Source organism: Falco rusticolus, chromosome 11, assembly GCF_015220075.1.
Source record: "Falco rusticolus isolate bFalRus1 chromosome 11, bFalRus1.pri, whole genome shotgun sequence".
Taxonomy (NCBI): Eukaryota; Metazoa; Chordata; class Aves; order Falconiformes; family Falconidae; genus Falco; species Falco rusticolus.
Window position 1 is genome coordinate 16816799 of NC_051197.1, and position 17133 is coordinate 16833931.

Genomic DNA, 17133 nt, shown 5'->3' on the forward strand with positions numbered 1-17133 from the left:
TGCCATCAACAGAACTCAGCGTTGAAAGATGGAAAAACACAACAGCACTGATTCTTCCTCCTGTTACTCAATGTTGGTATTTGTCTAAAATAAAGCATGAATTGCATAAGCAGTTAAACTGAGCTCAGAGCCTAAAAAATTAAAACCTAACGGCATGAAATATTAAATCTAGATTGCTTTTGTAAAAAACCTTACATCTAACAGATCTTACAAGCAAGCACATCAGTATGAATTTAGATCTTCATCAATATGCATTCAGTGAAAACAAAGTATTACTGACTGTAACCAACCAAGACTCACATGCAATTGAAGGTGGTTGAATTTTCTCTTCTTTTTGTAAATCCAGTGGGCAGCGTTCTCAGGTCAATATTACACCTTCGAGCTTTATTTCTCAAGCAATATAACTATTTAAAAAAAGTTTTAAACATATTCGATTAATACATTCAAAATCTGGAAGTTAAACAATAAAAGAGTAATGCTGACAGGAACTATGGGAAAATTGCACAAAAGGCCACACTGAAAGAAGCACTTTCTTGTACTTTTAAAATAACAGAATGAATGAAAAAGTTAATGAAGTAAGCCTAGAAATACCCGAAACATTTTCAGCTGAAGTTTTTCCGTGGTTAAGAAAAAACATGCCAATGAACTCTCTACAGTAAAAGTTATTTTTGAAAAAGAAAAAAAAAAAAAGTTCTTTTTCACATACTGTGAAAGCCACAGGCAGCCATTGTGGGTGCAATACCACCCAGGGAGCTGGTTTTTGCACAACAACCCTGCTAGCAGAAGGGATGCACAAGCACCATCTCAGCCACTCTGGCAAATTCTGATTTGAAGGTAGCACAAAGGATATCATCCCATAAACATGCTTAGTACCACACCCTAAAAACTGCTACCTACGTAGCATCGCACTGTCTTCAGCACGTTTCCAAAACATCCTGGTGATAAGTAAACACACACAGAATATGAATTCAGACTGAGAGAAAGCTGGATTCTTCTCAATTTACTTTGTTATCAGCATGAGTTCCCTCCAACTGAATTTAGTGCTATATTTAAAGATGCCTTGACAAGACTGGAAAACAACATGGGCCTGATGCCTTTCTGTGACATATCAGTACATCAATGTATTTTTGAGCAAATTTTGTTTTTCTGCGGGGTATTATTGCTTGATTTTCCTGTTTTAATTTTGGTTCTTGGTGGTTTTGTGGGTTTTTTGCCTTCTTGATCTTAGTCTTTGCAGTATATCGTTATAGGACTTAACAAAAATGCCACACATTTCAGTGATCGCGTTAATGCTCTACTGGATTTGGAGCAGTTTCAACAACAATCCCCTCTCACCCTGAGAAGGCTGGCTTTTACTTCATTGTTGCTTAAGAGTTATTCTTCGCAGAACTCCAGTTGTCTTCATTTGGTGTATGGAGAAGCATGTAATAACTTCTAGCAATTAATAAATCCATTGTTTACCTGAGAAGTTTGTTCCTAAAAATTCAAAGAAGTTGTGGAGATGGAAGGAAACATTCAGGCTTTCTTAACACACAGCTATCATCCAACAGCAAGAGTGGTTATGCATCGGTTTAAGAATGTACACTGTTAGCAACCCATTCTTCTAAGCAACTGGACATACCCATTAGTACTACTATTACATAAACCGAGAGACTTCTTTTGATTTCTGGCTCTAAAATTCAGGTCATTCGTACATTCATAAGGGAGGTATCAGCTGTGAAATCTGGACTGGGACTACCTCAGTGGGAATTCAAAGGTAGTCAACATTATCTCCAACAGATCAAGCTGCTAAATTAAAACTTACAAGTTTTTTTGTTGCGGGACTATGCATAGTAGGACGTCTAGCAGCAGCATCAGCTGTCCTTCCTACATCTTCCAAGAAACGATAATCTGAAGATAAAAAAAGAACAAGGAAAAATGTACTGCTAACCTTGTGAAAACCATGAATTTTAAAAAGCACAAAGTATACTCTTACCACTCAAAAGGTTCAAGTCAGTAAATTCGTTTACAGAGATAAACGCTGTTTTATCCCTGACTCCATTACAGCTCAGTGCAAGCTTATGCTTCTTTACACACATCAGACTGAAATGACAAAAATAAAAATGTTAACACACTGCATTCAGCACGAGTGGGGGGAAAAACCCAAGAGTTTAATTCACATAGTAGATACCTGCACGAATATTTCATGCATCGTGGACATCTGTACTTAGCTTCCTCTTTGCTACATGTTTCACACCTGAAAGAAGTAAAAAGTACCTCTTAATAAAGTGGCATCTTCATGCCTAAGTGGCTCGGGAAGGTGCCTCCTCAACAATCAGGCACTATGCCAGCAACCAGCGTTTTCAGGAAACGTTATCAGGACCGTGAAAGAATAAATACAAATACCTGGATAAGATAAGGTGACAGACAAAATACTGCAAGCTACAGGGAATATCTCCAAACATACGCAGAGGTCTTACCTATATTAAACCATAGTGCAGATGCTTGAAAGAAAAAGAGGAAAAACCCCATGCTACCTGCAGAGCTGGAGGCACAGCAAGGCTGTATCGGTTTACGCTCTGTGCCCTCGCATCACTGCTTTGCTCCGTTTACATCACCTGTCACATGCACGGTACCACGCTGGCTTATAATGCTCCCAGTTTGAGGCAGACAGAAGACAAATGTTGAGGAATCACACTAAAACCTGAACGCTGCATCCCATTTTAGCAATGAAACAGGAACCCCCTGACAATATTGCCAGCAAACCTACTGCTGGCTGTCAGCGGTGCAAACCCCTGAGCCTGGGAACCTCTCTGGCACAGCGCGTACATTTTATGACTACAGCTAAAAAAATCTTACCTCATTCAAAAAAATTCCTCGACAACTACAGATGTGATAATCTCCCTGTTAATTAGGCTATTGCCACAGATGTTTCTCCTATGCTTAGGAAAAGATTCTTGATACATTAACTGAACCACTCATCACTTTTCATTTAACTCCAACAAACGGGGAAGACAAACACCCCCTCACCCCCAGTCAGTAACATTTTTAAGAGTGGCACAAGCTACTTTTAACTACTAGAGAAGAAATGCAAGGCTCGCTGTGCTGCCCCGCCGGCAGCCGCGGCCCAGCAGGGCGGCAGGGCAGGCAGGCGGGCAGGGCAGGCAGGGCAGGGCAGGGCCGGGCCGGGCAGGGCAGGGCGGGCAGGGCAGGCAGGGCAGGGCAGGGCAGGTAGGGCAGGTAGGGCAGGGCAGGGCAGGGCAGGGCAGGTAGGGCAGGGCAGGGCAGGGCAGGGCAGGGCAGGGCAGGTAGGGCAGGGCAGGTAGGGCAGGGCGGGGCGGGTAGGGCAGGGCAGGGCGGGCAGGGCAGGGCGGGCAGGTAGGGCAGGGCAGGGCAGGCAGGGCAGGGCAGGGCAGGGCAGGCGGGGCAGGGCAGGCAGGGCAGGGCAGGCGGGGCAGGGCAGGGCAGGGCAGGGCAGGGCAGGGCGGGCAGGCGGGGCAGGGCAGGGCAGGGCGGGCAGGCGGGGCAGGGCAGGGCAGGCGGGGCAGGCGGGGCAGGGCAGGGCAGGCGGGGCAGGGCAGGGCAGGCAGGGCAGGCGGGGCAGGGCAGGGCAGGCAGGGCAGGGCAGGGCAGGGCGGGCAGGCGGGGCAGGGCAGGGCGGGCAGGCGGGGCAGGGCGGGCAGGCAGGGCAGGCGGGGCAGGGCAGGGCAGGCAGGGCAGGGCAGGCAGGCAGGGCAGGGCAGGCAGGCAGGGCAGGGCAGGGCAGGCAGGGCAGGGCAGGGCAGGCAGGCAGGGCAGGGCAGGCAGGGCAGGGCAGGGCAGGGCACGGCAGGCCGGGCACGGCAGGGCTGGCAGGTGGGCAGGGCAGGCAGGGCAGGGCAGGGCAGGCAGGTGGGCAGGGCGGGCAGGGCGGGCAGGGCAGGCCGGGCCGGGCAGGGCAGGGCGGGCAAGGCGGGCCGGGCAGGGCGGGCCGGGCCGGGCAGGGCAGGCCGGGCCGGGCCGGGCAGGGCGGGCGGGCAGGGCAGGGCGGGCAGGGCAGGGCAGGGCAGGCGGGCAGGGCAGGGCAGGGCAGGGCGGGCAGGGCAGGCCGGGCAGGGCAGGGCAGGGCAGGGCGGGCAGGGCAGGCCGGGCAGGGCAGGGCAGGGCGGGCCGGGCAGGCCCGGGCAGGGCAGGGCAGGGCGGGCAGGGCGGCCCGGCAGCGCCACCGCCCGGCGGGAAGGAGGCACCGCGCACCGCCGGCGCCACGCGGCACGGGCACGGGCACAGCACGAGCGCCCCGCGGGCTGGGGAGCAGGAGCGGCTCCCCTCAACCACGACCGCTCTTCGCTCGCTGTGAGCCCCTCCGCGGCGCCCGGCGCCCCCCAGCGGACCAGCGCCGCCCCGCAGGCCCTGCCCGGCGCCACGCGGGCGCTGGCAGGGGCGGAGACGGAGCTGCCCCCGCCGGGCCCCTCGCTGCCGGGAGCGGGGCCTGCCCCGCACCGAGCGGCAGCGCCCACGGCGCCGGGCGCCCCTCTCCATAGGCGGCGGGACGGCGCGGCGGCCGCGGGGCAGGGGGCAGAGGGCAGCGCCGACGTCCCCTGGGGCCCGGCGCACCGCGGGGGGCAGGCCCGGCCCGCGGCGCTGCGTGAGGAGGGGCCGGCGCAGCCTCCCCCTTCGGCGGCCCCGAGCTCCCGCGGAGCTCCAGGAAAGCGCTGCCGAAGCCCAAGAGGCGCCCCCGCCGCCCGCCCGTTCCCTACCTCTGCAGGGACATCTTCCGCCCCGCCGGCCGCCCGGGGCTCCCGCCGCCTCCCTGCTCCGCCATAGCTGCGCGGCGCCGCCTCCCCACACGCCGCACGCCGGGGCCCAGCCGCCGGGGCGGGACCGGCCGCGGCTTTTCCTGGGCGGCGGCGCCGCCTGGCGGCCCCCGGGTGGCGGCGGCCTCGCCCCGGCGCTGCGGGGCCCTGCCCGGGGCAGGGGGACGGGCCCCGCTCCCACCCGCCTCCGGCACCCCGCGGCGCTGGCAGCGTCCGCCGGCCTCCGGGCTTGTCCCCTCCTCTCGGGCTGTCTCACAGCCCCGCTTCACAGGTGCTCTTTAATGCATTTTTATCCGTGAACGGTATCCATAACAGGGATAAAAGGATTCTGACAAAGACTCTCTTAAATCCAGCTCACGGCTTGCTCTAAAATTAAGGGTAACCATGTAGGTGACCACCTCAGAAACCATAAAAAAATTAATTGCAGAGTACAGGTACTTGTTAACGTTATGGGGACAAAATTGTACGAGGTGTCCTGCGAGCACCTTCAGGAGCTCAGGTGAAGATAACCGCGCACGGGAGGCTTTCCTGAGTGCCCTGTCCCACAGGAGGCTTTCAGCCAACCTCTGACCACCGCACCTCCTTCGACACAGCACGTTACTGTCTGTCAGCATCCCACGGCACAGGTTCGTTGCGCCGTCTGCTCGGGATGTGCATTTTTGCCTCACTTACAGAAACGTACACGTTTGCGTCTGAACAGCCTTGTAAGACTTCAAGCTCTTTGATTTTAAAACACAATTCCTGAGACATGCTAACCTAAACCGTAAGTCCAGGCTACAAAGACTTTCCAAAAATAGGGCAAGGAGACTAACAAATATACGTGAAGCAGAACATTTTCTAAAAGACAACATTCTTAGAAAAAATAAATAGCCCCTTCGTCACATCAGATCCACAGCCAAACTAAGAGCAAATGTGAAGTGACACTGTCAGAGTGTAATGATCTTGAAAATGCAAAAAATGGGACATTTTCTTTAACCATCATCATCACTGTCATCTTGCTTTGCCTTTAGTTTTATCACATGTTGTCAAAGAGAACAAAACTGATGCTTTGATACAAAATGTAAAATGGGTTGTACGTGTACGTTACCTTGTAAAAGTAAACACCATCACTCTCGCAGTTTTCGATGGCATGAAGCATGTGCATTTCCCCTTGCTAAAAGAAGCACTGCCACCTAACAAGCACCCTTCTAGAGAACTTTCATCGTAACCAAGAATGAACTATGCAATATGAAACACAACAGTAAAAGACAAAAAAGAGATAGCTTGGAAGCTTATTTTATTATACTTCGGTAAGTGTGGTTTCCTGTGAATCAAGACAGTTAAACAAGCTGAACGCTCCCCTGCTCCCTCATGTAGTTTGGTATCACCATGTACTACTGAGCACACTTTGGATTGCTAATAGATAGAGGCGTATCATTATAAAGACTGCTTTTCCTAATGGTAAAGTTGTTCTTTTTTTAATAAAAAAAAGATGATAGAACATTTTAGACTTAATTTAAAAAAAAAAGTGATCTAATAACTTTGCAATAAATGGAATTTCTAGGTTGATGAAATGCTGATTATAATTTAACAGCAGCCATTCGGAAGACACGCTGTAGTAGATCTTTTTCACAAGTTACAAAATATATACACAATATATCATCTTAAGATGCCTTTGGCATTAGAAATGTTAACTGAAATACAGAATCTAAAACTCAAAACTACTGTAGGTAGCTCTTCTAACAACAATTTTTACAATGCCTGTAAAGCTGACTTTTCTGACTACATGCATCATATACAATGTGCTGTCTCATATACCACTTCCACAACAGTACACAAAAATATTTTAAACAAGAAATCCTCATAAATAATGTTTTCATTGTAGTGAAGTATGTGACCAACGATTTAAAATAAGTACCTTTACAACAGAAACATATCCTGATGTAACCAGCACATACAGTCTGAAAGATAAAAAGGGACTCAAATAATCTCTGCTAAGGCCACAAGCACCTTGTGTTATGAAGAGCACCAAGGCAACATGGACAGGAAATGCGAAAGAGGTAGTGTGCCATCTGTTAAGATGCATGTGTCCACAAAGGACTATAATAAAACAATGTTTCAGAAAAGAAGACGTACTGTACTGTGGCATAATTCAGTTTTCACATATAAGCTATTGCACATTTAGGAGCATTAGCCAGTATTGCTCCTTAGTATTGTATGTCTCCAGCTTTCCTCAGGATGGTTTCTTTGCAGTGCTGTTAAAGAGTTTGCTAAGAACACTAGAGGTCCTGAAAAATTCCATGTTCAGATACTCAGTTCCAGGAAATTATGCAAGAAAGCACCAACATTTTTTTTTTAAAATACTTTATGAAAATTGTTGTAGTCTCTTCTTTTTTTTCTTTCTTTTCCTTTTCAATACCATTTCTCCTTAGGAGGAAGTCTTTTTCTTCCTGAGGTTCTTTAAGCACACTGTTTAAAATGATTCTTCAGTTTCCTAGTAATTTTGCCTGTAGTGGATCATTACTTTTGATTCAATCTATGCAGCAATTCCATGTTGATGCAAAAAACACCCAGGACAGAAACCTTAAAGGAAGCACACTGAACCACTTTCTATGAAGTGCTGCTGTCCTGGTTTGAGATGAGGAAGTGCATTAACTTGAACAACTGGAAGCTGATTAGTATCCTGAGTGTGAAAAAAGAACTGTGTCTTATGCCAGCTGCCATCTTCAAACTGCAACACACAGAAGCAGAGTATTAGATTCCTATCAAAGAAAAGCTTCAAAACTCAAATGGAAATTGTGCTTACAGAGTGACAGGAGGAGTAGTGTATAGAAACATTTCTTCTCTCAGCAGTTCCTAAATAAACTATGCAATTTTACAAATGCCATTTCTCCTACGCGATACCATGGGCACTCCTGGCAAAACTGTAACTGTAAAAAAGGCCAGTCCAGTATCCAGCTGGAGCTGATGCAGACACGGTGCAGCACAGTGCAACACGTGCTCTGGCTCAGAGCAAATCGCCTGTCACTTTGCAAGCAGCCCTGGATTCATACAGACTCAGATGTCTTGCTAAAGTCACCTCCAAATCTGAACAGTAGGTCTCAGACTATGAACTTTACGAGCACTTGAATGACTTTTTAGGCCCTTGACGAATAATGATAGGGAATGAGAGCTGCATTTTTGACATGAATTTTGTATTGTTTATTCTAAGCCTTTAAAAATCTCAGTAAATATTTGATATGCCATAAAAATCATAAAATAACATTATAACATTGTCTGAGGTTGGGAGTGTTTTGATGTTTGCAATCACTGCGTTCCTAAAAACCATCAAGTACAGTGGATCACTGAAAAGTCAAATCCCTGCAGAGAGGGAAATGTGTGTGATTCCGTACAGCACATAGTTTCCCACAGAAAGAGTGACAGACCTCGTAGAATCTCAAGAAAAACGGCACTTCTCAATAGTCACCACTGTATGCCTTAACTTTTCTTGGCATTTAAAACAGTCCCAAACAGACCAGGAGGTGGGGAGAAGGGGCTTCAATGACCATACCTTATCTGCGTGACCCAGGCTACAGCATCTCTTTAGTGTGCGATAATAAAGTTTGGAAGCATAATGGCTTCAAACCACTTTCTGTCTTGAGAATAAAAATCTCACTCAGCAACCCTGTATCAATATGGAACCACTCTCACATCTTTCATTACTGTAAAGGAGAGCTAAAAAATACTGAAAGGGTAAGGTGCCCTGCTGCTGTATTTCATAGTGTTCTACCAAGACATTTACCAAATGGTTCACATCTTGGTGAGCGGCGTAATCTAATAAGCATGAGATAAGCTCTTCTAATTTTTCCTAAATACGAATATGATTTAATGTTTTAGTTAGCCATGGAGTCCCTTTCCAATCATTATTACTTTATTAAATAACCAAATAATCTACTTATAGTCAGTGAATTCCAAGATATTTAGTAGCTGTCCAAAAAATAATTTCCAGCCTGTTTTGACCTGAGATTTTGTGTTAGATAACCTCAACAGAACTCTTACTGAAGCCTGAATTTTCATTTTGAGAGTAACTGTTCCTAAAGTTTCCTGGAGGACCTCCTTACTTCTGCTCTGGTATCTCTCCCGTGTCTTAGTAGAGTCTAGAATTACATGACACTCAATGTGAACAGCAAGTATAGATATCTTCTATTGCTGCAATTGCTTTTACATTTGGACAGATGTTGAATTTAACATCAAAAGATTGGCAGATAGACACGTATGCAGAACAATATAAGAAGTAAGCTTCACAGGATGTGAGTCTAAATGATTGTTATTTATTTGCAGAAAGCTAATAACGTCTAAGTAGTACCTCCATTATGGTTTTAATAATGCTAGTGCTAAAAAGTATTTACCATGCATTCATCCATAAGCACCTTCGGTTCAAGTAGCGTATTTGCTTTAAATATCTGACCATTCCATCCTTGGAAGCTAACAGACGTTTTCTGGCCACCTGCTTTATTTAATCCCCACATCGGTGTGTTCAGACAATGAACTGTGATGCTATGGGTTGCTTCTGAGCTCAGTAAATGAAGGAAGTTCATCTGTACTTTTCCGATGCCGAACTCCAGCTAAGTTCCAAGAGAAATGCATAGTTAGACTTACAGCTGGACTATGCTGAATGGCCGCAGCAACGCAAAGTGACACGTGCGGTGTTCAGGCATGGGAGCATGTATGCATGTTTATACATTGGGACCAATGCCAAAGAGCATGATTTGTATTTTTCAGGAGAGCTTTTAGGTTCTATTATAGAGATTACTTTAAACAGAAGCATTCATAAGGACATTTTCAAAGCTTAAATACAAACATTTGCTAATGCTTACAACATTGTTGAAACACAGCTGGGCAAAACCCACTGTTTTGAAATAAGGAAACTGAAACAAATAAATTTGTGATTCAAACAAAGATATTGTCAGCAGCAGTGTTTTAACTGCAGCCACATCATCCTGCTGTTTAGTCTTCTTCGTCTACAAGTTCTGGCAACACTTCCATCCCATTAAAACTCCCAAAATTTGTAAGCATACTTTGATTTTAGGCATAAAATATAGTTACTCATTACTCAACAGTAATTTCTCCAAGACTAGATCATATTCATGGATTTTCCAAATGTCGGAATGTGTATGGGAGCTTTATGGCATTTCTGATACTCTTCAATGACTACAGTATATATGCAAAACTCCACAAATACAGAATTTCTGTTCCCAAGGGTTCAAGGACTACATGTAAAGAGGAGTGTGAACTAATCGTGTAAAGGGAACCAGTCTCTGCCTAATGGCATTTAAAAGTAGCAAATGTTGAAAAGTAGTCATAATTTTCTCCTTCCCATTGCAATGACCTCAGCATCTCTATACTTAACTGCCTTGAGTGATGAGGGCCTATAGCAATAGGACGAAGGGGAACGGTTTTAAACTGAAAGAGGGCAGATTTAGATTAGATTTTAGGGAGAAATTCTTTACTGTCAGGGTGGTGAGACACTGGAACATGTTGCCCAGAGAAGCTGAGGATGCCCCATCCCTGGCAGTGCTCCAGGCCAGGTTGGATGGGGCTTGGAGCAACCTGGTCTAATGGAAGGTGTCCCTGCTGATGGCAAAGGGGGTTGGACTCTTCCAACCCAAACCTTTCTGTGATTCTATGAGTTACTAATGTAGCTTAGAAGCATTTCAGGCTTATTTTTATGCCTTTTATAGAAAAGTATAAAGCAAAACAAAATAATTCTATTGGCATTCTAAGGCGAGTAAATAAACTAAGTGAGAGTAACACTAACATATACTGTCTCCAGAAAATCTGTAACTTCTGTAACAGAACGCACAACATGTCCTTCCATGGAGATAAACATTAAAAAAACCCTGAAATCTAACACCTTTTTGTGTGTTAAGTAAATAAGCATTCATTTGTTCAGAGTCCCCCCCGAGAGTCTCTCCGAAGCAATGCATACCTTTGTCACAGACAGTGGCATTAAACATGTCTGACCACCTGCAGTGAAGTTGCAGAAAACTTCAATGGCATCAGAAGGACATCCAATATTTGGGTCAATCCAGTATTTTCCTATTAGTATATAATCCCAGATGGAAAATAAAACCAAAATATAATTGTTACTAAACAATTTGCTAAAATAGTCATACTTTTTGGCAAGTATTAGATCATGTATTATCACCATAGCTCCACCAGGAAATGAAAGAAAAGGAACATGAAAGCCCCTTCACTATTATAATTCTACTAATAACAGATACTGAGCAAAATTATCATAACCATTCAATTCTGATAACATATACGATGACTTTTGAATACTGTCATAGTTTCAAAAATGTTTTCTCTTTCTGTAGCTAAATAGTGAGAACAAATGGTATTTCCAGTCTGCTCTTTCTGTATTGAAACTTAACTTTTTTTCTTTGAGCTTGACTTTGTACAGAAGATATATTCAGGAATGTAAAATACCAATCTGCATTCTCTTGCTCTCATAGTATCTTGACGATCCTTTCTTTCTCCACTTTCTCCCATCAGACACTTCTACATGGCATATCCTAGTGATGGCAATGAGTATTTACCATTGTGAATCCATGGAATTTGGTCCAATAAAAGAAACTGGACATACACAAATTATATCAGGATTTAGCTTCCCTTAATTTATGGTTAAATATGGGTGAGCCTGTGCTCTACAATTTATATGGGTGTGTGTAATCCTCTGAAGTGAGGACTGTGTCAGTGACCTTCGTGGCCCTAAAGGACAGATTTATTTAGGAGAGCACAGTTCTAATGTGGATTAGGCTCATCTCTAGGAGAGTATTAAAGAATTGATCCACCCTTATATATGCCATAGAACAGCAATTTCCCTGTAACATCTAACTTTATTTCCCATTTTCTCCTTTGCTTGTTAACCCTAATACTTAATAATAGGGATATTTACAGGTATCTATTATTTTATTAGCCACTCAGAAACTGAATTATGTCACAGTATTGACATTACAGGTTTAAATAATTATCTTGGATTTGAAATACTGATTCAGGATCTTCTGGGATACAACTACTGTCAGTGTATCTGACAGCAATAGTGTATTGTATATGATTTTCTCATTAGGAATTTAGAATCTGATCCACACAAAATTCATTTATCTGTAAATACTTGGGAAACTTTTAATCACAAAATTGGATTCTGCTTCAAATTTTCTGGACATTTTTGTTTACTTATATATATAATCTGTCTCGATTAGATAGCCACATACTTTCATCTTTAAAATTCAGGATTTTTATCTTAAATATAGATAGCTCTGACAGACACACTGTAGCAGAATATAATTTTTAAATCTACACATTAGAATTTTAATGTAGAAAGTAACATTTGGAAGCAACACATTTCAAAGCCTAGCTGTGTTAAAGGTTTAATGAAAGTGGACACTTACCATCTGACACTTTACGTTCACAGTGAAGCAAATCCCTGCAGATGCGTGCTGGGTTATCCCGTGTGCCAAGAGGGTTCTTGATGCTGTGCAGTAAATTGCTAAGGTAGTGCAGCGTTTTGAATATCTCTGTACCGTGATCTAGTAAAGTTACTTCAGTATTCTGGTATTTCTGCCAAGGGCCATTAGCAAATGCGTTACCACAAAGAAGTATCGCAACAATAGTAAAAGTCAAATGGCCATTGAATAGCCAGACAGAAGCAAAGTATTTATAATGCATGCAATCAGCCATACAAAACGGTAAGAATAACATATTCCAATAAACAAATTAGTACATTTTATTAAAATTATAATAACAGTGAAATTACAGGCAGATTAAGACCATGCAAATATGTCATTATGACATGTTGACATAAAAATGTGGATACAGGAAAAAAAAGAAAAAAAAATAGTGCATTTTTAAAGTACACACAGCCGTTTCAGATATTGAATGGTGACATATACTCTTAGGCTAAACCTAGAAAATATATGCAAATGTACTTGACTTCACCCATGTAGGGAATTTTCTTGCAATCAGTAGGACCACACAGTTGCATATATGTCAGTATTTTTTGAATCAAGGCCTAAATGCCACTGTCATCATCTATGGATGAACAGACACAGTCTGTTATGGGTGATGGCCAGTAAATTTCCATTACTGCCAATCATGACAAAAAGGTAGGATCTCTGGTGTTTTTCTTAAATTCATTTCAACTTTATCCTATAAAACCCAGCATGTTTAATCCTATTCTACAGTAATTACTTGCTATCCATGATTCATTTAAAATTAAGTCTTTGTAAAGAAGCTCTATTCTGTCGTCAAAAAATGTAATTATACTTGCATACCCTGTATGACAGTGTAAAGTACACTGATATATATTACCTCCATCTGCAGTGCAGCATTCGACTCAATCAAAGCTTGAACAGCAGCATCGATGTCCACTTGCTTCTAAAAAATACCCAAAGAAGATTTTTCAGAATATAAAAAGATGAACAGGAATATTCTAAAATGCAGGTATTAAATTCTTTGAAGCACTAGAGCAACATACATGATAGCTTTGTTATTTTATCACTTTAGAAAGTAATTAATTGTAAACACTTACTTTTAAAATAGGATCCTCCCTTTCATTTCCAAAGAATGCAAACAAGCATACAGAAAAAGCATATTTGATTTTTATTAGTACCCCCATACACAATTTAATGCTTATACTCCTGGAACCTGGAAAAAAGATACTATAATAGTTGTTACAGACTAATATCCCAACTTATTCCTCCCAGCCATTTAATTTATATACTTAAGAAAACCAATCCAGGTACATGTGAAAGGTGTTATTCCTTTACAGAGAGAAGCACACAAAGAATATCTCAATTAGCCATCGGCAGCTGACTGATCAAAGTAGTCCTCATGACGCATGAACAAATACTAAGACAGATAAACTAGCCTCTGATGAAGAAAGCCCATTGCTTGTGTATCTGCATTCTCTCCACTTCGTGTGACATATATATCAGACCCAGACATCAGGTTTGCTTATTTTTGAAGAATTAAGTCACCCACATAAGCATCTAGCTCTTGCAGTTTTTTCTCAGACGATACATATCATTGCAGCTTTACGACACTTCAGCAATTGAGTCTGTCCTAACTGGCACAATCGCTTAACAAACTAAATCTGTGTGTGTGTATGTGCGCACACGTATATATGTATAGAACACCTGGGCCAGAAATAGCACAAGATTTTCTGTTGCTGTCTTTCAGAGTGTTCAAACACAAGAGAAAAACCTTTTAGAGTATGGTGGAGTTAACCCATGTCAAAAGTATGAGCATGTCCCCGAGCGCTGCCTGGTGAGGGCTCAGCAGCGTGGCAGAACAGAACTGACAGTGTAAGATGGAGCACTCAAAAAATGTAGTGCTGTAGTGATGGAAGTTGTAAAAAAATGTATTTGCATTTCATGTGCAGTGATGGAACAAGCAATGCATTTCAAGAGGATCCTGCTACTTTCACTTTCAAAAAAGGACTGTGTTGCAGGTTACGGTTGCTACAGAACTTACTCTTGGTCCTGGTGGTCCAGGTGGTCCCTGAAAAGTGGGATAAACCAGATATTAAGTGCTTTGTAAGTTTATATAATGCAATCACTATAGAAGAATACATATTTTTTTATGCACTTACAGGTGGCCCTGGATGGCCCTGAGGTCCCTGAGGCCCCTGGAAAACACAATGGTTACAGATGAACACCTCGGCTTTCACATTTATGTATTTTTTTAAATCACAAAATGCCACAATATGTACAATGAAGAAGATGTGATACTGGTTTTGGTAAAGCTGTAGATTATTAAATTACCCCTGAAGCAGCAGTGTGCTCTGGTGGCCAAGAAGGCCAGTGGGATCCTGGGGTGCATTAGGAAGAGCTGGCCAGAAGGTCAAGGGAGCTGATCCTCCCCTTCTACTCTGCTGTGGTGAGGCAGCAACTGGAGTGCTGTGTCCAGTCCTGGGCTCCCCAGTTCAAGAGGGACAGGGAACTGCTGAAGAGGGTCTGGCAGAAGGCTACGAAGATGACGGGGAGGACTGGAGCCAACTCTTTTATGAGGAAAGGCTGAGAGGGCTGGGCCTGTTGAGCCTGGAGAAGACTGAGAAGGGATCTTATAAATGTCTACAAATATCTTAAGGGCGAGTGTCAAGAGGATGGGGCTGGGCTCTTTTCAGTGTAGCCCAGTGACAGGACAAGAGGCAATGGGCACAAACTGCAACACAAGAAGTGCCACCTGAATAAATATGAGGAAGAACTTCTTCACCTTGAAGGTGACAGAGCACTGGAAGAGGCTGCCCAGGGAGGTTGTGGAGCCTCCTTCTCTGGAGACATTCAAAACCCACCTGGATGCAATTGTGTGCAACCTGTCCTAGGTGAACCTGCTTTAGCAGGGGGTTGGACTAGATGATCTCCAGAGGCCCCTTCCAACGTTCTGTGATTCTATGACTAGTTGCTATTGTCAAAGTACCATGCTTTGTTAACATGTGAATGTTCCTGTTAGTATTGCTGGGTTGCTGGTTACTTGTTTATTCAAGGACTTTTTATATTAAGGGAACAACAGAAGTCATACAAAGGCTTATGTGGCCAAAATGTACATAGTCTTAAACCTAAGTTTTAGGGTTGCCTTAGGATTGGACACGGGCCCTCCCCCAAAACAATAATTGCATATGAATTATCTTTTCTTTGAGCAACTATTCACATTAAGATGGAATGATTATGAATATTTATTAATATACAGTGATACTTGTGTCTCTGTTAGATTCTCACCTTCAGTCTATATACTCAAGCCTCTAGGAGCTGCTGTAATATGAACAATAGCAAGAACAATGACAAGGAAAAGAACAGATGGCAGTGCCTTGATACGAGCAAAAGAGACGAAAAAGGAATGAAAGGCATAGGCCAACCTGCACCACGTATTAGTAAAACCTTTTAACATAACTGAGTTAATTTAAGCAAAACATTCTTTAGCTAGTGTTTCTTGTACCAATTATTCAAGCACAATAAGCTGTTCCAGCAAAAGCCCTCTTACACCAGTATGGTCACACTAGTACAAAGTCTCTGCCAAAAGAGAAATAATCTTATCTGACATGGTCATGCTGACAAATACTGCAAAACTGATCTAGTCAAAGAGGTATTAAGTTGTAAGTCACTTAACATGGTAGTAAGAAGTATTCCTGCTGTGAGATTTCACAGCAAGACCTGTGTGAGTGCCACTGCATGCTACAACTGGTGAACTTGGGCTGTGCTTCAAGCTGCCACCAGCAAGGGTAGCGGGAAATGGTTAAAGAAAGGCCAGGTTCAATCTAACATTAATACACATGTATTTTAACAAAGGTTCTCAAAGCAGATAGGAGCGATTTACTTAAGTCACTGAGGCTCCAAATTTGTCAGTTCTTAGGAGAATACCAGCGGTGTTTCTTACTGCCTCTAGACATATTTGTACGGCAGAGGACATGGTAGCTGCTGGGGAATGCATCGGTCAGGCGTTACAATAACCTCTACAGCTGCACACGTGAAGGGTCCTGCCTGTCACCTGCCCTGGTCCTGCCTGTCACCTGCCCTGGTCCTGCCAGAGAGGCTCAGCTGCTGGATTATGAAGGGTGTGAAAAGCGAGGGCCATCACATAACTCCTAGCACCAGGTCTCTACCAACAAGGCTGTGCTGAGGGACTGCAAACAGCTTTGAGGCCAAGAGCCATGCTTTACCCATGTTCTTTGGAGAATAGAGGAGAAAAACAGAAGTGATTTCAGGGTGTTTAGAGAGATGGACTTGACTAAGAGGATCTCAATGGCATGAGCTCTAGGGACTGTAAATATTGCCAGCTTTTCAACTGATAAATCCTAACCCTATTTATTTGTTTCATCCACTTACACCAATAGAAGGCACTCTAAGCCATCTTTTACATATTTACAGATATTTTATAAAGGCATTAATGAATGATGTTGGAAAATGAAAAAAAAAAAAAAGAAAAAAAAAGTCAGTTTAGCATATACAGTAGTATAGAAATCACTGTGGGTTCTGTGGCAAGTACCTTGCTGCCTTTTACTCTTCCGAGTTTGATTATAGCCCAGCTTTAAATTTTCTTTGAAATCCTATTACTATTAAATAGGCATAAAATATTATTGTTGTTATTCATTATTAAAAAACTGATGAGAGATGAGTTTGCAGAGATGACATTCACTGTTTTGGGGTAGCCCCTCAGCTGTTGCAAATCAGCTGGGTTTTGCAGAGCTACCTTGTTGTATGCCAGCTGAGAGGGCTGACCTCCACATTTAATTCATCAGATCTGCAACTCAGCTGCTGTTAGGCTGCTGCAGGATACCTTCAGTCCCATATGGATATATTACTGGACTGTCTGATTGCGCTTGGTGAAGTATGTTTAGTATAAAATG

At 43.7% G+C, this 17133-nt stretch overlaps 2 protein-coding genes across 5 annotated transcripts in view; both read right to left on the reverse strand.

Annotated features, from left to right (window-relative positions):
- The window catches only part of ZNHIT6 (zinc finger HIT-type containing 6), a 36911-nt gene extending 32064 nt beyond the window's left edge, over positions 1-4847 (reverse strand). Inside the window, exons 1-5 of the mRNA XM_037404223.1 lie at positions 4716-4847; positions 2171-2236; positions 1976-2082; positions 1805-1890; positions 301-404 (exon numbers count right to left, since the gene is read on the reverse strand). Of these exons, the coding sequence (XP_037260120.1) occupies positions 301-404; positions 1805-1890; positions 1976-2082; positions 2171-2236; positions 4716-4780 (428 nt within the window). The 5' untranslated portion in view covers positions 4781-4847. The remainder of the gene's footprint in view (positions 1-300; positions 405-1804; positions 1891-1975; positions 2083-2170; positions 2237-4715) is intronic.
- A 1184-nt stretch (positions 4848-6031) lies between these two features.
- The window catches only part of COL24A1 (collagen type XXIV alpha 1 chain), a 147537-nt gene continuing 136435 nt past the window's right edge, over positions 6032-17133 (reverse strand). For 2 of the 4 annotated variants that reach the window (XM_037404530.1, XM_037404531.1), the window contains 7 exons: positions 14383-14418; positions 14265-14291; positions 13101-13166; positions 12182-12350; positions 10720-10829; positions 9140-9355; positions 6032-7482 (listed from right to left, as the gene is read on the reverse strand). In XM_037404530.1, coding sequence (XP_037260427.1) covers positions 7336-7482; positions 9140-9355; positions 10720-10829; positions 12182-12350; positions 13101-13166; positions 14265-14291; positions 14383-14418 — 771 coding nt within the window. In that variant the 3' untranslated portion in view covers positions 6032-7335. The other 2 variants (XR_005106781.1, XM_037404532.1) reach the window with 2 other exon arrangements.